The following is a 22,808-nucleotide window of genomic DNA, read 5'->3' on the forward strand; positions in this document are numbered from 1 at the left end:
CCGCAGTTAGTAATTGTACAGGTTCCAGAAACCAGAATTTTTAGCAGGTTTATCTTCTGAGAAGATCCTGTCAGCTAATGAAACAATTTCATTCAGGTGGTCCATAATAGCAGGCAGACTTCATCACCAGACTGCAAATGATATTAAGAACTACCGAACTCTCATTTGAAATTCTGTTAAGGAGCAAGCAAGGCAACATTGTCTTTAACCCATGACCTCAAACCATTCCTAGGATCTGGATCTGGTCAAGGGATCAACTGTCCTTTGGAAGCAAAATCCAGCAAGGAAAAATTGATGTCGGAAACACCATATTCTTCAAAGAATGACAGAGCATGGGTGGATACTCAGATAATTGGTGCATCAAATGTGGAAAGTGTAATGATAAAGGAAATGCAAACTGACGACAAGGTCATCAGAGACTTGGAGGACAATAAGGATGATGAGTCATAAGGAGTTGGAAGTTGGAAGGACTTGCTTCAGGACATCAATCATTGGGGAGATTTGGGGACCAGGTTACATTGATATTGAAACATTTTCCCAAGTCATTACCACCAAAAAACAAAGTCAAGTCAACAGTCATGCTAAACGCATACAAATCTTTACAGAAAATATTCTCTTGATCTCTTCTGGTCAAGTAATGCTCAAGTATACAACATAAGCAGCCAATATTAGTCTAAAATTTCCATAATGATCTACGACAAGTTGTCTAAAAGCTAATAGATTTTTGTTATCCTTTCACTTGAGGATTTATGAATAGATAAAATGATAAATAAGCAGAGGAATTTGAAAACAAGAAAAGCAGGCAGCCTAGGCACTAACTTGACCTGGTAAAGAGGATGAATTCATCTTCTTGCGCGAAGAAATGTGCTGACATAACTCACATGCAAAGATGCGGTGTATGTTCATGGTGAACCATGAAAACAAAATACACATAAAGAAGATTAACTTGAAAACTCACAAGTCTATTTCATTGTATTGGTTACCTGTCAGACCTTGTCGAGGATACAGTTTATTAGAGTGGCTGGCAATAAGATTCAGCACAAGTTTATGAGAATGTTCTGTTACCGGGTTCTCATATCAGGAACTGTTTAAAGTACCAATGCAGGTTTTATGTACAAAAATGAGCTAATTAAGTTCGATGCTTTCAAGAATAAATAATGAATAAAGTGTAATGAATCTGATAGTGTATAAGTTGAGTGATATAAAGTCCTGAATGGTCATATATTGGGAGTCGCAATTAATGGGAACTAATGAACAGACACGAGACTGCACCGGCAAATAAAAAATGACAATAGTCAGAAATATTTTTCTGAAAGACAAGTAAACAAAAATACAAATCATGAACTGAAAAGTAATAAACATTCACATTGATTAATTCAGAGCTGAGCCCCACTTAAGAGGAGTATATGACAATAAAAGAAAATAACAAGCATCTGTAAACTGGATCGCCAGCAATAAGTTCAAAAGCACAAGACTAGCAATATACTTGGTAAAAATTATCAGCATAAAAGAACTTTCTTTCAAGATTAACAAATCTAGAAGATGCTTAAGCTATATCTGCTCAATTTCCACCTCACTGTTGATATCTAAGTCTACCATTTCAGCATCCACCTTTTCCACATCTACATCCTCATCATCACCCTCATACTGAAACAACAAAGCAAGAAAAAAGTCCAGGTAAGGTTTACAATGTACAACAAATTGCAGGTGGATAAAGAAAGAATCTTAGATCGACCAGAATAGTAACAAAAGGACACCTTTTAAAGGCTTTGTTGGCTAGGGGTGTCAAAGTTAAGACTGAAAAAAGATATCAAAAATTTTGCACACGAGTTCATGGAAAAAGAAACATGAGAGAGATATCAACAAACAATAGCAAGAGCATCACCACCAATAACACCAGATAACTCAACATCAATTTGTCATTCATAATAAGTTCATGAATAACTTGTGAAGAATTCTTGAAAGAGTTAAATATATATTACCTAATGAATGATTTGATAAAACAGGAATGGTTCAAAGAGTAAATTTGTCATTTTAAGATTCCGTGATTCAGAGAATCCTATGACTTTAGGTAAAATTAGGATAGAATGATAAATATTGCTACTTATGATATTCACTGGTTTCATTAAATAATAATAGTTCTTTTAATGATTAGGACTATGTTTCTACAACCCCATTAAAGTTTTGGAAAGTCCTACATTATGTTGTATATGCAATAGAATTGGAGTCTAAATAATAATCATCAGCATTTTAATTACAAAGACAATTATCTAGAACAAACAACAAACATTATTGATATTTTCACTGTTGATAGAATGCCTATTTTGCATAATTCAATACTATTATAGATATAAAAGTCATTAAACTAAAAAAATAATAGGATTTGTCACATAACACCATTGTTTTGGGTTTTTTATTCATTGATTCCTATTATAGTGGCTAATGACAACCATTATTGAAGCAGCTATTTTGTTTTTTTTTTTTTGAAGAAAGCTGGAATGAGAAAATAACATATGTTATTTCTCTTATAACTATTGACACATGGTGCTTAAAAGCATGGTTCGTGTATGTTGAAAGTAGACCTGTTCAAATGCCGGGCAGCCTGCCCAGCTTGCTCGAGCCTGAAGCATTTCAGACAGGCTTGAGCCTAGATTTTAAGCCCAGCGGGTTGGGCCGGGATCAAGTTTACATCGTCCTGGCTCAAGCCCGACCCAAGTCTGAAAATTTAAATAACATATAATATATATAATATAATATAATATAATATATGTATATATATATATCATGTAAAATAAAACATAATATAAAGATACCTTTCCCATATTCTTCGTCATCTTCTTCATGACGCCCTTTGTACCCTATCTCCTCCCTCTATGCTGCCCACTCATCCTCCCAAATCTCTCCCAATCCCTTTCCTACCACCCCCTCGACACCCGCCACCCCACCTCACCTCACCCCCCCCCCCAAAAAAAAAACTCCTCCCCCGCCTCTCCCCCTCCCATCCTTGCCCCCACTGACCCCCACTGACTCTCCAAACCCTCCCCCAAACCGTCATGCCCAGCTAGAGCCTCTTCCTTACAATCAACAGCGGATTCCTAACCCCTCGACAGCGAATTATCAAAGGGCCGGCCCATTGGCGGCACCCCCAGTCCTCACCGCTATCGCCGACTCCTACCCCCATCTCTCCATCCCCTCCTCCCCTCCCATCAACCACCACCACTGACCTGCTCGCTGCCCTCCGTAAGAGCTTCCACGCCCTCCACCACCGCCACGTCGATGTTGCTTGCCATTAGATGGCAATCAAAGTCCTCTTCCATACTCTTCAATGTGGTGTTCCGTGTTCAACGCCGAAGATTGGATCAAGTTAGGGAGGAGTGGGCCACCAAGAAGCCCGAGGCTCGGCCCGAAGCCTAACTGAGCACCGGGCCTGGGAAGTAGGCCCGAAAGCCAGGCCAGGCCAGACTCGGGCCTGGCCAATTTTGGTCATACTTGGGTTTGAGCCCGACCCGGCTTGCCCAATGAGCAGGTCTAGTGACAAGGAGTGGGCCGCCCCAAGGGGGTATGTAGACTAGTGGGTTTAAAATATAATACCATATCAAACAATTAGGATAACATGATAGAGCAAAGCCTAGAATGGAACTGGACTAGAAAAATATGCCTACAGTTATGAAACAGCAGAAAATGATTTTAAGCACGGTCAACCATTGAAACAGCTGTAGTTGCCCTGTAGGGTGGCAAACGAAATAGATCTGTCCACCCTTCACGTCTAAGCAACAAAACAATCTCCTTGAAAGAAGGATATGACTTTCCTAACCTGCTTGTATGCATTTTGAGTGACTGGTGGAGGAGGGGGTGGCATATAAGCTGACTTGGTGGTTCTGTTATCGAGATCACCATTTTCAAAATCTGTTGCAGTTTCATTTGCTTCATGTTTCTCCTCAATTTCAATGACTTCAATGAATTCATCTACTGCATGAGCAGCCATACTGGTTGAAGGCAATAAGTGTCTCGATTCAGAACTTTTCACCTGTTAAGTAACAAGAATCTTCTTAAGCACGTTGAAAATGATGAATACAGTTCTTCATTAACTTGGGAAAGGGTCCAACAAATTTTCAATAACATGCTGACTCTTATTCTAAAAAGCAATATAGGTTTTAGCTGTTTCCAGATTACAGCTATCAATTTCTTTGGTATCTTGCTAAAGACAGTAAGTGAGTACCTACAGAGGTAAATTTACAGAATTTCTCACTTGGAATCTAGAGAGCATTTTATCAACAGTGCAAGCAAAAATAATAGAGGGAGAAAGAAATTATGTAACCTTATCCAGGGGGGCAGCACTAGCAGAATCAAATTTTCCTTGTTTATGCTTGTAGTCGCCTGCCCAAGACTTATTGCTAGTGAGGACTTTTTTTGTTGTCTCAGCTCCTTTGTTATTATGTTCTGAATTAGAAGCAGGCCCTTCAGACTTAATAAGCTTCTCTGATTTAGTTATCACCTCTGAAGATCTCTCTCTCTTTTGTGAATTCCCTGCGACAACACAAACCTGTAATACCATTTAAAAGGGGAAAAGAGGCAGAGTCTAGAAATGAAAGCAAAAGTCTTGAGGAGGGGGGAAGGAGGAGAACGGGTTACCCATCACGAAAGAGATATCTTACCCAATTTATGGTCATAAATCATAGCACCAAGCACCATAGGAAATTAGGTTATGGATGTTAGCAAAGATAAGATAAAAATTTAACTACTACCTAACCAAACGTTTAGATGGGAAAATTAATGCTAGAGTGGATCGACACATAAGACTAACCATAAATTGCATACGATGAAAAATGTGTAAGCTCAAGCTAATACAACAGTGTGAAGCCGTAATGCCAGTCAAAATCTAATGCACAAGTCAAAATGCTACAATTCATAAAATTAATTTATATCATTAAATACCAATGATGAACAGAAAAAGAATAAAAACAAAGAGAAATATACAGAACATTAGCGAACAGTATGGCATTTTTCTGTGTATTTATCTTGTCAAACAACTAGTTAGCAACTACAAAATGTCTCTCAGGTTCAAATCTTGAAGGAAACATTTCAAGTAATGTAACAGCAATATAAATATATGAATGTCCAGGTACTACTAAGATAAGAACTCCTCAAGGAGTTACCTATTTTTGCTTCTTCACTGGTTGCTGGATCAACAAAGAATCTCCTGTTGGCTGACGAAACATTCTTCTGCAGCAAATCATTCCTTGGGCTGATCTGATTATCACCATCACCATTAGGCTCTCCAGCACTTACAACATTTACACTTGAATCTTCTTCGTTGACACTAGTCTTTAAGGTTTCCGAACTAAGCTGATCACCCAACTTCTGGAGACGAGTTTGTGATCTGCCAGAATGCAGTCATGAATCAATCACCCATACTTGGTTACTCTGGAAAAATGTCCACAAAGAGCGAAAATAATCTAGAAGCCAATACAACCAAAAAGGGAAATAATAATAAAAAGATAAGACATTTCTCATTTCTCAAATAAGTGGAGGAAGACTTGCCTTTTCAACTCCTCCTGTGCCTTTACATAACGCCCATGAGCTTTAATAAACTTTTTAATTTTTAAAGTAATCCTACAAAAAAAATCAATAGAATGAAAACAGACATGTAGATAAAATGCATGTTCCTTATTGAAGAAGTAATAAAAAAGTGGTGTGTTGGGGAGGGGGGGGGAGGTATATATATATATATTTGTATTACATATATATATAACATATATATATATAAATATATATTCCAGTGAAAGACATATAAAATATGCTTGAAGGAGAGGAAGGGGGAGAAAAGAGACGGACAGACAGACACACAGACAGACAGAGAGAGAGAGAGAGAGAGAGAGAGAGAGAGAGAGCAAAATAACACCTTTTACAATTTTCTTGTTCCTTGTTCAGTTTTGACTCAAGGTCCTCTATTCTGCTAGAAAGCTTTTGTGCTTCATCAACTTTTTCCTCCAAAAAGATCTACAAACAAAACCAGGTAACTACAAATTACAAAAGAAACAACTATGCAGCAAGGCAGCCACAAAAGTTACATCATGAGCTCTAGAAATATAGCAGAAACAAGCCAATGTCAGACATATGATGCGTCAAAAATATAACAGTATAGAACAATAGCCACAAGAATCAACCCTGAGTATATACAAGAGCAACTGAAAAATGATAACTACAACAGCAGGGGAAATCGAAGGACAAATAATAAGACATTGTTGTCACAACTCACAACACAAGACAATGAAGAAAGTAATGCAAACACTTTTCAGCTCTCCATATACATTGCACATAACATTTTCTCCAACAATATATGAGCATTATGGTAAAAATGAACCAGCTCTGCATATACATTGCACAAAACATTTTCTCCAACAATGGATGAAAATTATGGTAAAAACAAAATAAAACAAACTTATTTAGAGTCAATTTATAAAATTTGTTTGATAATTCTATCATGGAATTTCCAGCCTCATCCAGTCCCCCCACACAAAACCAATCACTTCCAGCCTCACTTGTTCATACTCTTGAGTCTTGACTGTTGAATGGAACATCCAATCCATCTGTCATTTCTCTCATTATCCTCTATTTGTGCATGTTCCATTTTTCTATTCAAGGCTTATTTCTATCTGTATTCCTTCTAGCACATTACCAGACTTTACATGCTACTCATCCTAAATAAGGATATTCCACAACAATTCATTGAACAGCTCAAGAATATGAAGATTAACAGAACATTAAAGAAAGCAAATAAATGATACGAAGATACTGTTCCAAATTTTAGAAGATATTATCTCTTGCAAGGCCTGCTAATACATAAGGTCAAAATATGACTATGAACCTCAACAGAAAGAATTTTCCATTTATTAGTTAGCCATAAAATTCTGACTCCGCATTAAGCCCATGCAAACTTACAAGTTTCTGGGCTTGTTTTTACTCTTTTTTCCCTAAACGTGTGGATAGACTATTTTTGTGTTTTGAACACAATAGAGCAACCTTATTGTTGCGCCAAGGCTCACCTTCTATATGAAACTACATTGACTAATATCAATTCATTAGAAAACATCATTGTTGACATTGTTTGCCACTTAAAAAAAAATACAAATTTGAACTAAATCAAGCAAAATCGTTAAAGAAAGAATGGAACACCTCATTTGGACCCACATCTTCCTCTTGTTAGCAACAGAAGAAGCATGTCGGACAACATTCATCATGTTGAAGATCATGCTAGACAAAATAAGAGTTTTCTCCTTTCCCCCACCATCCCTTTAGAGCAAAGTGACAAAAATGCTTGGTAAAATAGACTCTTAACTTCAAATATGGGATGAAAGTGTTGGAGTAACTGCACTATTCAGACTAAAGCACAAGGCAAAGCATATGCACAAGGAATACACATGATAAGCAAGACTCAAACATTATGAGCACATTTACTGAATCATCAATAGACCAATAACAAGTATGCTTTATGAAATTTTTTTTGAAGAGGCTCTCGATGATAACACAAAACCTAATAAGATACAAGCTTTCTGAAAATTATGGTTGCTTTGCACTTACTCATTATGGAACTAGTGGCAGTTTTAGAAAATTCAAAGACAAGCAAGAAATCCTTCCCCCAACACTGTAAAAGGTTCAAAAAATAGTATTACATGCTTTACATATAAGCATTATAATTCATATACCAACTAGTGTTGTGCACGTGCAAATGCATGTGACTTTTAAAAGAGGGAGAGAGAGAGAGACCTTAAATTATTAGTTACACCTAGGAAGGAGTCTTGATACTCAAGAGAGCATGTCACCCTCACATTGAACAACTGCAGTTCAAAATAGAGGTTGCGTCCAAATCCCACAGGGAGGAGGAGGAGGAGCCCCCCCGGGGGGGAGGAGAGGGGGGGTGGGTGGGTGGGTGTTGAAACCAAGTTGATCCATTACCCATTACCCACCCCCTTAGTGGGTCCAGTCAGTCCAGAATTCAAAATTCCTAAATTTTCATTCAGCCTACTATCCCAAGCAGTTCATCCATTTGAGTCACCTCATAGAACTGCTACTCAACTGCATCCATCACTAATCAAAGGCAAATATGTAAGATTTTATCTTTTATTTTATACCTCATATCTGACAAGAAAAATACAAAGGGATATCAGGTCAATTGCAACCAATCTCTTATCAGTACATCCTTTGTTGCCTAAGCCAACAATAGGAAAATAATGCATGTTGCTAATTCACAAACAGAGACTTAGTGTGGCAATTTACTCCACCCCATCGGGTACCAATATTGGGCAGGTCTTACCCAACCCATTTAGAGTCGGTGGCGGGGATGGCTCCTCATTGTAAAACCCATAGCGGGTCCAGGGTAGGTTCAGATGAGGGCGATGCCCACCCCGAACCTGACCTAATTATATAAATAAGCCTTGATGATTATGATCATTGTGGCGATAATGGAGAAGAAAGTATCGTGATTGATCATGAAAAAGATTAATTATAAGAAAAGCTACAAGAAATATGATTTTATTTGTTTATTTTTAGTTGATTGCTTTTCTTAGTTTAAGAAACATTTAATTTCCTAAAAAATAACATTTTTGTTTGTTGTTTCTACTCTTGTTGAAAATTTTCATTGTTATATTCTATGCCTTCAACTCTTATTTTGTCTAATGTTATGTGAAGTACCGAGATTACTTTTATATTCTTTTTTATTTGCTTAATTTGTATGCAAAAAAATAATTTTTACAATTTTACCTGCCTCAAGGTGGGTACACAGTGGGTATGGGTACATGACTCCCAATTGCAAGGCGGGTATGAGTAATGGTTAGCCTGACCTATACCCACCCCATTGCCATCCCTAAGGGGATCCATCCTTAAGGCCAAAGATTAGCGCTAAAAATGGATCAGATGCTGGTATGAATAAAAATACGGATTAAATAGATACCAAAATTAGCATCCATATTTCTACTCAATGGATACGGATACAGATACAGATCAAATATGAAGCATATCCATATTTTTCTATCCAAATATAGATATAAGTTTGACACTATTTAGATATAAATCAAATTTCCAACAAAAATAATGAAAATCTACACTAATTATATAATCATAAATGATGAGAACAAAATCCACTATCCAGATTGCACGTGACACACAGGTCCATGTCACTAGTCCGATTGGATTTGTTTTAACAATATTAAAGATTTTTACCCGATATCCGATTCAAATCCTGAGTGGTCTAATTGGTCTATTGAATTTGAATTCTAAGTGAAAGGGTTTTTGAAGATTTTTTTCCCACATATCCAGATTTGGATTCAAATCTGATAAGATTTATAAATAGATATCTGAATTTGGATGCAAAACCAACTAGATCTAAAATATCTAAAATTTCTATCAAAACCAGCCATGGAAAGGGATACGATCAGATTTTATTGACCCATTATGGCCCTCCCAAAGACCAAGCACTTTAAAGCTCATCACGATCTATGCTTCAACCACCACAATATGCTAGCAACAAAAGGCCATTGACAATTTTGTATAAAGCAAGTATATTGTTGGATGCTATAGGTCGATCCCCCAGTAAGATTTCTCGAGTCTTGATCTCTTCCCCTCATTCCTCTGTGCCTATTGCCTTCTCTCTCTGGGAAACAATGGTGATTGCTGGTGTCTAGGGACCAAGTCACTGCTAATCATCACAAAGGAATACGAGGTTCCTTTGGCTGGATCTGAATGGAGCCACCAATCGCCCGGGTGGTGGTGAATGTGGTACTGGAAAACATCGCTTTTTCTTCTAGCCCTCTTCTCTTCTGGATTTGGTGCATGAAGTGATCAACTTTTCTGAGGTTTAGGGAGGAGGATTCCAAACAAATCCACATGGAAATGCACAAATTACAAGGTTGGCAGATTGACCAAAGGACAAACCAAGAATTCCATCCACAACAAATTGGTCAATTCATCAAGTTCGAAGAATTGTTATATAAAATACAATAGGCTATTAGTAACTGCCTTTAACACCCCTCTTGAACTCAAGGTGAATAATATACCCCAGGAGTTTACCAAGAAATATTGGACATTCACTAAGTGGTAGCTCCATAGACAAGAGAAGCACCAACAAAATATAATAGCAACAACATTATGGGTTCGATGGGGTAACAAGTAGTTTGGGAGCTAAATCGGGACAAAAATGAAAATAGCTCAATTATGGGTAAGGAACCATTTACACCAATATAGCTAATAACAAGTAGCTAGAAGAAGTTGTCCCTCAGGACGTTGTGATGGTAACAAAGTAAAAGAAGCTGAAAAACTAATTGCAAAAGCAACAAAACAACAAAAGGCAATCAAGTAAACATCATTGCAGGTGGAGTCTAACCTCCTAGTCTCTACTGGTTTAGAAAACAATAAATTGAAATATCGGATAATCATCTTTTAAGATTATTAAACTATACGGTGAGAAGATTGCTTGAATAGGAAAAGTTAGCTAAGTAGGAAAATATTCTTAAAAAGTTTCTGGAAATAAGCATTCATTCGATAAGCTATCAGCATCAAAGTAGATTGCTTTGATCAGGTACCAGATTGTAATACTTTCATATCATCTAGACAAGAAAAAGCACCATGTTTAGCATGATAAAAAGATGGTCAAGTTACAAGGTATTCCTGGGCATCATGAAGCAAGTCAACAAAGCCCATGGCGGAAGAGCAAGATACATTAAAGAAGTGATCAATCTCATAGTTTTGAGGATGCCAAGAAGTGAATACAAAAATTACAGATGGCATCAAGTCATCTAACTGATTTAGACCTCAGGAAAATGTTAAATACAAAGATATAGCGATGGCTGAAACAGTAGTTGTAGGCTCCCTAGAAGAGATCAAGGAGAGTATGAAAAGAAATTTAAGCCTTAAATATAAACCAAAACAACACCATGAAAAATAAACAGCAAAATCAGAGAAAAATAAATCCTAAGGGAAGAATTCAGAGATGCAACATTTGATAGTAAAAGTCCCCAAATTTAGGCCAAGATACAAGGCACCCAAGTGCCTATAGTGGAGTGGTTTATCTCGAAGCTGAAAAAATGTCTAAGTGGAGAGAAAGGATGCAAAAGCCATAACAACAATTTATTTTTAGCGAGTCCAAGGCAAAGCTTCATACCACCTCTGAACTCAATAATATCATGTCAAACTAGGACTCCCTCTAGATGCCGATACTGGAAAACATAATTCTGTCTCTTCTCATGTGAAATGAAAACAATAGCTCTCCATAATATAAAAAAATTATGACACTTGAACTTGCATGGCTAGTTGTGAAGTCGCATGACCACTTAATAATGCAAGACTGATGAATTGAAAATTAGCCATGAAAGAAAACCAAACATGACAAGAAAAGCTAAATACATATCCTGAACATTATAGTCTATTAATTATGCATGCCCGCTATCTTCCCTTCATCAGACACTTCAACCATTGTTCTGACATCAAGCTTAGTTGAATGAACATTTTCCAAATTTTGCAACAATCAAATTCTTTTGATCTGCGGATGATTTAGTAAATCATCGAACCAATCCCTTTGCTCTGATCTGTTAATGATAAATGCATTATAATTCTTTATTCAAATGTTAGTTGGTATAAATAAGATTTATAGAAACTTCTATCATTTATTGTTTGTTCTAGTTTCTGCCCTTTTTTCTACAATCTTAGATTGCTTTAAATAGGGATACTTGTCAAACGAGGATCCTAAAGCTAAATTGAAATAGTTGCCACCAGGGTCGGCGGAACCGTCCCGAACCGGGCGGTTCCGGCCGTTCCGACGGCTGACCAGCACAATTCCGATAATGAAAACGAAATCCATTACCAGAGAGGAAGAAGAAAAGGACGGAAGAGAGATGGAGGTGGAGGTCGGTGGAGGCCCGCAGAGGCCGGTCCTCCAAGCTCTGCGACTCTGCATCCGGCAAACAAGACCAAACCCCTGTTTCGAACGAAACAGGGGACCCACCTTGTTTTCTAGCCAGGAGGTTTCCTCCACCTCCTTCCCGAGTCACAGGCCTTTGACGGCCCACCACCGGCCTCCCTCCCTCCCTCTCCCCCTTCTCTCTCTTTTTCTCTCCCCCGCCTCCTTTACTATGTCGGTGTGGGCCCGGCACAGCATAGCGCGGGCCCAGCACGACACGGGCCCATACTGACTTGTCCCGCCAAACAACCGATATGCTGCCCAGTATCGGTTCCGCCGATATTGGTTGCAACAAAATTCTTATGGATGGATTTCCACCTTTTTTCTATTAAATCTGCCATCTCTTTTATCCTTATAATCATTTCATTAGATAATTATACATATATCTTCTAATAAAATTTTGTATTCCTTCTATTGAAAAACAAAGATATAAATAGAGCTTCATCTAAAAATTTGATTATGAATAGGGAAATATATAACTTAAATCATAAGCAAAGACCGATTACAATTAAGAATAAAAATTTGCTGGAGTTCTATATGCTAGCAATAATTTTTGATGAACTTTCATTTTTATGGAACCTAATCAAGATGAACAGCTAGTTCAAGTTGTCTTCGTTAGGTTCTAAGAAACTTAATTGGCTTATGGCAACAAGGAGTGCACAAGTCGTTTGAAAGCAGGAAACTTTTTATATAAACTTTGGTCAATTACAAATTGAAGGGGACTGCCTTGGTGAAATGTGATATATATTAAGGAAGCAGAATTCTTTTGGCCACTCGCTTCAAGAGTTTGGAAGAAAAATCAAAAAGTTAACATCCTTTCTGTTTCCTTATTAGACCCCTAAAAACTACCAAACAAAGGATAATTTGGTTAGATAATAAATAAGGGCTAATTATAGTATTTTGACGTATCTACTGACACAAAGAAAGTCACATTTTATTTATGAATGTACGAAAAAAAAAAAAATAAAGCTTCAGAAACATTTAATAAGACAAGCTTCCTATTAGCTACTTCAGATGTTTCACATGTTCAAACAAAAAAAATGCCATAATAGAAATTCATGACATTATTGTACCTATAGATAACAAAAGTAAAAGAATTTCGAGTATCAATTCCATGCAGACAAATGTAAAGGCAATAGGTATCGTCTAATGAAAATAACTGCTTTTCTTCTAAATGAACTAACCATCACCAATGCAGTAATGACAATAAAAAAAATACAGTATTGAAGAAAAAACACCAACCTCTAGTTGAGATTTATGATCATCAAGCATCTCAATATCCAACTGTATTTGCTTTAACTGCAAAAAGTTAATGAAGGGGGGAAAAAAAGCATAAGTTGGGGAAAAAATGCAGTAGTAAACATTAGCAAAAGTCTCTGCATCATTGCACTTCAAATGACGGTCGGCCATGTAGTAATGCACACCTGCTCTTCCATATCATCTTTCTCATCATGAGATGAAACCTTGTCTTCTTTTTTTCTATCTTTAGCACCATCAGAAATTTTAAGGCTTCCAGAGATATCACTTTCTCCATCCATACGCTGCTTCTTCCTATACCTTCTTTCACTGGTATAACCACAAATGATTCATTATAAAGCAAAATTCAGTCACCGCCAGGTTACAATTGTTGGTTGGGAAGCCAAATCCAAATAGGAATTATTCTAGAGAAATAAGTTGCAGGCAATAATTTACACAAAGAATCAGTTATGAGTTAGCTAAAGGAGAGTGAAAACATTAGATTAAATACTAACAGATAGGGATCTGTTATAGTGGTGTATTTGTGTGTTTGAAATTGCAAAGTTTTGCTCAACAACTAAACTTAATTTAAGTTATAAAACTTATTCACTGAAAATTGTGATACTATTTAAGCAGAACTCAACCTCACTTACCTCCTTTTGATCGGGGACCTTGAATGACTAGAGCCTGCAAGCAGAGTTCCAAAGGTCGCAACAAGTGTGCATAAGAAAAAGGCGTGATAACCAAAATATGTATAAAAAAGAAAGGCTGTATCAAATATAAGGCATTAGTGAAAAGTAATGAGGAAAAAAAAAAATACTAAGTTCAGGAGATTGCTTACCCCTTTCATGAGAGATTGGTTTATGACTACGAAATGAATGATGGCCTCTTGCATCTCTTAAAGGGGCATATCTCCGATAAGGAGAATGCCTTCTATCGAGCTTATCTCTCAAGTCGCCATTTCTATAGTCCCGTCTACCTGCAAGTGAGGAAAATAGTCGAGTTTCAAGCAGGAGAAGAAAGTCTTGTCCGCTTTGAATATCTGAAGGGAAGGTGTTTGGAGACTGAAGTCAGAAGAACCAATGAATTTTATCAAGCTTACCATCACCCTGAGAAATATGATAAAATCATAATGATAAGCAGTACTGCCTCCTCAACAATTCCAAAAGGCCACATAAACAAGTGATCCATTAAAACAATAGATACCAAAATTGTGATGTATGATCTTAGGTCACTGAGAGAGCCCTTTGAACATTGAAAAAACAAATAATAGAGAAGATGACATAGCTGCCTTCTGGAGTGACAGAAAGGAGAGTAATGGAAACTTCGGTATCACTAGTGAGAAAGAACCTTCCATCCAGTATATTCATCTGATCTGTGCAAACATCCTCCAAGAATAAGCTCGAATACTATCTCCAGCACAATAATTCTTAGAATGCTAATAAGTATGGATCCCCAAGATGGAACTGATACAACTGAACAACAACTACAACAACCGCATGACTCAATTCGAGTAAATGCTGTACCTGCTAATAACATAGAGATCATAATACATAGAGACCTTTCTGATAAGCATGCAGCAAACCTAATACATACAAATCCTTCGTATCACCTCTGGGGGATACAGAATCACTAGCAGAATGAAGCAACATATATCACATCACCAACTGGAGAGACTACCAAAACCCAGCATCCTCCAATTGCAGAGATTAATAAAGCTGTTGGAAAGTTGATAGTTTGATCGATAACAAAATCAAAAGGAAACCAGGCATTACACCACATTTGTTCTGCAATAAGCTTCACGTGGGCAGATTTTCGATCAGAAAAAACAAAGGCATAGTTTTCATCTGCAGTCAATGGTACTCAGTTCCATTATTTTTCAAAAGCAGAGAATGAGTTTAGTTTATATAATGCAAGTGCAGTTAAGATCCAAACAGAAAAGATAGAGTAAGTCCATCCATGAAATGACATGGTAATAATATTAAACATTTTTTATAAACTGTTAATTAAAACTTTCCTCTACTGATCATTTTTTAAAATTCATCTAAATGTGGGTCAAGTAACAGCTGATATCCTTTCTTATTGTTTGGAAGCTCTACTCCTAAAAGTAATTATAAACTCTTTTCCCCCTAATCCTCTGGTCTGAATTGATTAATTCATTATGTTCAGTTCCCTTAACCATCAGTTTTTTGCCATTAAATTCAATTTTTGAAAGTAAGAGAATGCAAACAAATTATATTCCGGTAGGTAGAACAAGCTAACCATGTTGCACGTTTTTTCTTCAAAACAGAAACTGCATTGTCGCTTTAAACCACCATAGCGCCATCCAGAAAGACGACTACAAAGTCAGTAAAGTCCAAGAGATAAACATAAACTGATATGGATGGTGTCTTCATGCGTGTATGACAAGAACTTAATTGACAGTCGAAGGCTAAAATATAAGATGGCATAGATGCAAGTGTTTTTTCGTTTTTTCTTTTGTTTTTTTTTTTTTTTTGGGGGGGGGGGGGATCAGAGGCGCCAAGTACAATAACCAATCAAGTCGTCAGAAGCTTAGGCAATATAATAAGTTATAGGTGCTTTCAATTTCTTTAGCAGCCAATATTGGTTTACAAAAGCAATCAATCAACTGACATGACATGCTATCAATCATATATTATTTAGTAACAAAATATCGGATAGTCTTGCAGTTTTACTCACTCATGTATAATCAGCAACAGGTTAATCATAAAAGCCATATCCTTGAAACAATTGCAGGAAACGTAAGAGATACAACTCCATCTGAAAATCAACTCGGAATAAACTTCTGGAATTATCCTGGTGTCACAAAAGAGATCAAAAAACTGGCCCACAAAGTCTTTCCAAGTTGAATGGTCTTGCCCCGAATAATTACCAGTATGTGCAATCCATATAAAAGCTAGGAGACGAAAGGTCTTAGATATAGTTAAAGAATCCTTGGACATTGTAGTAGAAGCCTTGGTATATCAGCAAGAATTTTAACCTTACTGAAGATTTCCTATGCAATAAAAGATGAAGACTACTTAGAGAATGAGATTTTATTTACAAAAAATGTATCAGAAATCACAGTATGTCCCCATATTGCTGATGCTACTCTGGTAGAAGACCCAATACACCCCCATATCTACTCAAAGTACACTGAAACGAATGATATCCCCATGTTGTTACATATTGAAATGGCTTGCAATATGGTTTATATATGGTATGGTACAATTGATATTGATGGTACAATTGATATTGATGGCACAATTGATATTGAAACCTTGTTTACAAATTCTCTTTAAGGGACAAAAGACTAAACCTTGTAAGTCCAAATATAATCTGTTCCTGAACCTAGATGCTGGCAAATCACACTTTCTTTCCTTTAGATTTATCAGAAAATATCTACTTACATTCCCATTGTTCTATAGAATGGAGAGGATAGAAGTTAACTGCAGACCAAGACTATAGTTTAGAAAAGTCATAGAGTCCCCACAGTATGAATTGCATTAAGAGGTTACAAAGAGACTAAGATTTGAAGAGAAACTTAAATGCATGAATTTTAAAGGCATGGAGAGAAAATTATGAACTGAAAGGTCTACTAGCAATTGGACATGTGCAATGCATGTATTATTAATGACATTCACTATTAAATCCTATATGTCTCAATAAGTAATTATTTTCCATCTTGTTAAATTAAAGTTTGTGCAAATTTATAACACAGTGAACTCTGAAGACTAAGCACATCAAAGTAGATTCAACAGGATCCAATACATCATGTAAGCAGTTATTGTATACAAGACAGCAAATTTGAAAACTATTGTTATCATACACAAATAGATAAAGTGATAAATATCGTTTTTGAAAGTGCATATTTATAATCTTAAGAAAGAAATGCAATGTTCTGGATACAAATAGCAATCTACTACAAGGTCTATCAATAAAATAACATCATGATGGTCATTATCTTAATTTCATGCCACTCCCATGTCTTTATGTACATGAAACAATGGATCTAAATCAGTGATTTAAAATGTGGTGAATGAACCCATTTATGCAAATGCAGTCCCTTGATTGCATCTCATTGCTTATATGCAGTTACAATATATGGTGATCCTACATATAAATCAAGAAAATCAATCCACCAAGAATTGTGCAGCCGCATATTCAGCCTGCTTAGCATGCTAGGGCCAAACATGCAGACAACACTTATGTGTCTCCATGAGGATGAATCAGGTTCAACTTGATGTTTAGGTTTCAAGAGGGTTTCAGATGGGCCTGATATGGGTATTAATAGTAATAATATATTGATTACATTATAACTATTGCTCGTAGGCAAGGTTTGCCATCTTGGTATCGGACCCCGTACCGGTACCACACTAGCACAATGTCAGTATGGTATGGTACGAAAAATTTTTTGGCGTACCGACACTCGGTACGCCACCCATACTGGATACCGATACCAAACCGGTATGGTACAATATGCTCCGTACTACCTGATTCGGGTCGATACGGCATACCATACTCGTAGGTATTAATATTTAATACTAAATAGTAAGTGCTACTTGTTAGTCATTATTTGTTATTAATATTTCTATTATTTCGAAAGTATTACTAATATTATTGCTTTTTTTATTGTACTTAATATGTTTTATTTATTTTAAATAGTTAAAAAGGGTAACCACATATGTAGCCTGTTACCATATATACATTACGCAATCCCTTGACCATGCTATTTGCCTGCATACAACAGCTGCCTTTTAAAGCACTATGTAAATTGCTGATGTCATTTGCCTGCTATTTCATTATAATGGCCATCTTATAATGAAAGCGATAATTAATTAATGACTTTATGCTGATCATACTAAAATAATATTCTCAAAACTAAATCTTTATACCATTTAATAAATTGCGATATATCTGAAAATAGATTTTATTATATGAACAATGAATTAAAAAAATTATTTCATTACATTCCATTTCTTCATATTATAAATGCTTTACTACAACAACCATTATTTTATTCCAAAAATCCAATTAAATGGTTGATGGAACAAATAATGGTTGACTATTATAAATGTAAATAATTGTTTTCGAGTATTACCATTATTAAGTAGGACCCAAATCCATGGGACTGGGTCATCACAATTTTTTCATGGAAGGGGATGCACCACATCCCAACACTCACGACAATGGATGACCTGTCCCATCCCAGTCCCTTCCTATCCTATCCTAGCCAAACGTGGGGCAACGGGATGCCGCACTATCTTGCCGAGACTTACATCCATGATCATTAAAATCTTGATTTCCTTTTAGCTAAGAGAATTCTAAAATACATAAAAGGTCAAAAAGGCTTTTAAGTGATGTTCTGTTTATGAAGAAGTATTGTGGATTAATGAGGCTAACCAAAACTTAGCAAAGTACATAAAGGCTAATAGAACTGTAAAATATAAGAAAGTGCAAGGGCTTCTCAAAAAATACATAAAGAGAAAAGGTGATGTTCTATTTATGAAAAAGAAGTACTGTGGATTTGTGAGGCTAACCAAAACATAGAAAAATAAATAAATGAATAAAGTTAAAAAGGAACTTCATACCATATAAGAGTATTATTATCTTTTTCCTATTTCATCATGAAATTATTGCAATCAAATACATATCTGAGTGATGAGAACTGCATGTAGGTAGTTTTGGAGTCTTGGCACATAGAGTGAAGTAAATGATTTGAGAAAAATGGGAAGGTAAGAATGTGTTAAACAACTAATTCTTGTCACTTATTCTCATTGGGACTACAATGTGATAATTAGGATACATTAGGATTGATATTGAGTTGCAGACAAGAACTAACAGCAAGCATGCTGGAAAAAGAGATTAGCTAGCTTGGGTCAATAGATAAATAGGAAAAGGACATGTGTTTGTATTTATTTGACGGTGTGAAGGATATTTTGGGTAAAAATGACAGAGAGGACTGAAAAGAATATTCCAAAGCTCCAAATTATTAATATAATAGGGATAACAAAAGATTTTTGGGAGTTAAACTCTACAGAGTAAGGAACGTGGAGAATTCTGTGTCATATCTAAAATCTAAATCTAAAGAGGCAGTAGAGAATCCACCTTACTAGACTTCTGATAAATTTCCTGGATAAAAAAGAAGATTTTGAATAGTTTTCTTGAAAGAAGAGATTGGTCTTTGGTTAAAAATAGCAAATGCTGCTTGGAGAACAAAAGGTAGGAGCTAATCTGCGGGAAGAAGAATACAACATTATTTTCAAGTATGGCCCCACAAAATAGCTGACTTACTTGTAACAAATGCACTGCTATTTAGTAGGAAAGGGGATAACCAGTGAGATGTTGTACAAGATTAGCTATCATTATGACTTCTTATCTATAAGTAAAATGTAAACATCTAAATGGAGGAAATGGAACTTGAAATGGACTACACAAAAATCCTTTTTCATCTTTCAAAATATGAAATATAAGAGATCAGGAACGTGGTTCCTGATGCACATGGCTAAGATGCAATTGTCTAAGGTTTTACTATTTTTATTAATCATATTGCAAATTTGTTCCAAGTGTTTTAAGCATTCATCTCTCTATATACGACCCAAAGTCATGGGGCCCATACCTCCCCACCCACAATCCATATAACCCATTTTCAGCATATGTGCAGCACCTTTACCCTTATAAGTACACCAATTTGTCTAATAAATACACAAACCATATAAACTCTACGGCAAAGAGAAATAGAGGCACAATTAAATTAATCAATAGTATATGTATATGTATATGATTTACTTCAAACAAATTGATTTTTGGTATCCCAACGATCAATCAGATGCCCACTTCTCTTGGATAAAAAACATGCATTGCACATGCCAAATACTACTAGAATCAATGCTCTATATAGGCACAAAAATCCGCCTTGCGACCCTCACTCTAAAATATGATGGATGCAAGAGATCAAAGGTCAATAGACGCTCAATCTTAACGATCATGAGTCATTCTCGCAAGGATATTAATCAGCTGGGTGAAACATTACTTACAAGATCCATTTTATTAACTAAAAAAACTACTGGTTGGATTAAAATTGATGTTTATGCTCGTGGTTCTTTTGATTTTATCCTTAATTTTTAAGCAACGATTGAGTCAAAATTTCCAAATCTCTTAGACCCCAAATGCAGTGTGGCAGGTATATTATCCAAAATCATTTTTCACTGTTCCATTCGATTACCAATTTCCACTGAAACACTACAAAGTTCAACCATCTTCACAATACCAAACGAAACAAAACAGATCAGAGAAACGCAATCAACCATTTCAGCTCGAATCAAAATTAAAAAAAAAGGAAATCGTGTGAAAAGGAGGACTCAGCTACCATTCAATGAGTATGCTGCTCAACCAAGCATCTGTCGACCTAATAATCATCATGAGGAGAAGGAAAAGAATTCTAAAAATTCTATGGAAATTTGAGAGAGTTATTTTGTTCCTTTATGGGGATTAAGGGATGATTACCGGTGAAAGAGCCGGCGAAGCGGCGGAGCTCGGCGTCTCCATGGGCGAAGTTGCAGCTCTGGCGAGGGCAACGGCCCCGCTGGTAGAGTATACACAGCTTCGTCTTGTACAGCTTCCGCCCCAGCATCGCGATCGAAAGGAGACGATAGAGGACTCCAGTCTCCGGCCTCGGACGGGACGGACGTGACAGCGGCGGAAGAAGAACAAGAGAAAGCCCTAGAACTATTTTAGCAGCTGGGCACAAGAAGGCGGTGAATATAAAGGCAAAGGGGAGCGGTAACCCAAAATCTTCGTGAGACCCCACGCTACTGGCCAGTAACGTCACCCTGTCTATGTTTGAGAAATATAAAGGCAAAGGGGAGTGGTAACCCAAAATCTTCGTGTCACCCCACGCTACTGTCCACGCTACGGTCCAGTAATTTGGCTTTCCACAAATTTCTGTTTTTTTTTAAAAGGCCGTCTATGATTTGAATTGTAACATTAAATTCGACACATGGCACTTTATGATCCAACTAATTAATCCAATCTGCAAACAATCTACTTTAAATCGTTTCATATTTAATATAAATATATTTGAGTGATAAATCGATCAATTAGTCTAGGCCCATTTATTAAAAGGATCAAATTAAGATTTAGACTTCTCGCTTGTTTAATTCATTTTGACCCATTTAATAATTAGATTAGATTGTGTATTTTTGACTCTAGCTTTTCGATCTAGACGCTCCAAGAATTCCAAGCTCCGGGAATCAAAAAGCTAATGATAAATAAGAAGATTTCTCTTCATCTAAACCTAATGTATATCTAACGCGGCCCGATCTAATTGCCATCCATACAATAGTATCAATTTTCCATTATGCTCATCTCCATATTTGGTAACTTGTCGAGATAAAAAAATGTTGAGGTAAAAACTTGACCTAAAAGGGAGCTTGCATGAGTCTTGGCCACATGTTGGAGTAATAATATTTATTTATTTTATTATATTTATTAATATTAAATGTAGAAATATATAATAATATAATAAATATTATTACATATAATATGTATTATTCATACATACTCTTTTAATAATTGTTCAACTACTATTAATTAAATTTAATAATTTCATTATTAATATTGGAGATTTCATATTATTAGTATAAGTTGGATATGGCTCCACTCAGATCAAATCAGGTCTATATTATTGGATAATAGGGTTTCTACATCAATAATCCGAGTTGTTGGATGTGATCTATTATTATTAAACTGTTTATAAATCAAAAATCATAAGCTTTAGAGACTCCCAATCTATGGACCAAATGATAAAAACTATATATAATTTGATGTTATTTAGATTATCCAAATTTTTGACCACTTGATGCATACGCTAGGAATCTCGAAATACATAATTTTTTATCTATGAATAATTAGAGATAGTAGATCATCTCCAACACCTCAGATCATCGATGCGTAACCCTATTATCTAACGTAAACTTAATCGGATCTGAATTGAGATCCACTCAAATATAGCCAAATCTAGCTCTTATTAATATAATATTATTAAAATAATAGTAATATATTAATCAAATATTCATACTATATAAATATTGAATTTCATACAGCAATATTAAAAATAATATTCCTAATAATAATAAGATATTAACATTAATATTATCATTTTATCACAATATTTTACAAAGTTAACATAATATTACTAATAATACTTTAATATTAGAACTAATGTGAATTCCAATATAATGAAATAATATCATTATATCAATAGTAAAATTAACTAGTAATACTATTATTAACATTCTTATATACTATTGGCATTGATATATAATAGTATTTAATAATATTAGTATTCCAATATCAGAATCAATATAATATATAGTAATATTGTTAAAATATATGATTAATATTATATTTGAATATTAATAGTATAATATTAATGTTATATTTAAAATATTAATTATATGATTGCTATATTGTATGGTATGCTATCATATCCTTGTAGCTTTATGTGGTGTGCCATGGTTCGCATCTTTTATAGTATAAATGAAATAAGATCCACCAATGAATAATCTCAGACCACTGTAACTAGAATAATTCCTCATATCACAATATGATCAAGGCAACT

At 35.7% G+C, this 22,808-nt stretch overlaps 1 protein-coding gene across 1 annotated transcript; it reads right to left on the bottom strand.

Annotated features, from left to right (window-relative positions):
* Positions 1-1,288: 1,288 nt before the first annotated feature.
* Positions 1,289-20,974, bottom strand: LOC103715485 (zinc finger CCCH domain-containing protein 13). Its single transcript, XM_008803117.3, has 11 exons — positions 20,693-20,974; positions 14,028-14,165; positions 13,840-13,873; positions 13,375-13,516; positions 13,193-13,249; positions 5,903-6,000; positions 5,542-5,613; positions 5,157-5,380; positions 4,319-4,527; positions 3,815-4,027; positions 1,289-1,647 (listed from the first exon to the last, which is right to left on the bottom strand). The coding sequence occupies exons 1-11, from the start codon at positions 20,817-20,819 to the stop codon at positions 1,552-1,554; spliced, it is 1,410 nt and encodes a 469-aa protein (XP_008801339.2). The 5' UTR covers positions 20,820-20,974; the 3' UTR covers positions 1,289-1,551.
* Between the last annotated feature and the right edge of the window lie 1,834 nt (positions 20,975-22,808).

This window comes from Phoenix dactylifera, unplaced genomic scaffold, assembly GCF_009389715.1.
Source record: "Phoenix dactylifera cultivar Barhee BC4 unplaced genomic scaffold, palm_55x_up_171113_PBpolish2nd_filt_p 000100F, whole genome shotgun sequence".
NCBI lineage: Eukaryota > Viridiplantae > Streptophyta > Magnoliopsida > Arecales > Arecaceae > Phoenix > Phoenix dactylifera.

Coding starts and splice junctions, on each gene's coding strand:
- LOC103715485 (XM_008803117.3), bottom strand. CDS start 20,819: ATGCTGGGGCGGAAGCTGTACAAGACGAAGCTGTGTATACTCTACCAG. Junction 13,517..13,839: donor AGGTCCCCGATCAAAAGGAG/GTAAGTGAGGTT, acceptor TGGTTATACCAG/TGAAAGAAGGTATAGGAAGA. Junction 4,528..5,156: donor CAGTGAAGAAGCAAAAATAG/GTAACTCCTTGA, acceptor GTGTTGTCGCAG/GGAATTCACAAAAGAGAGAG.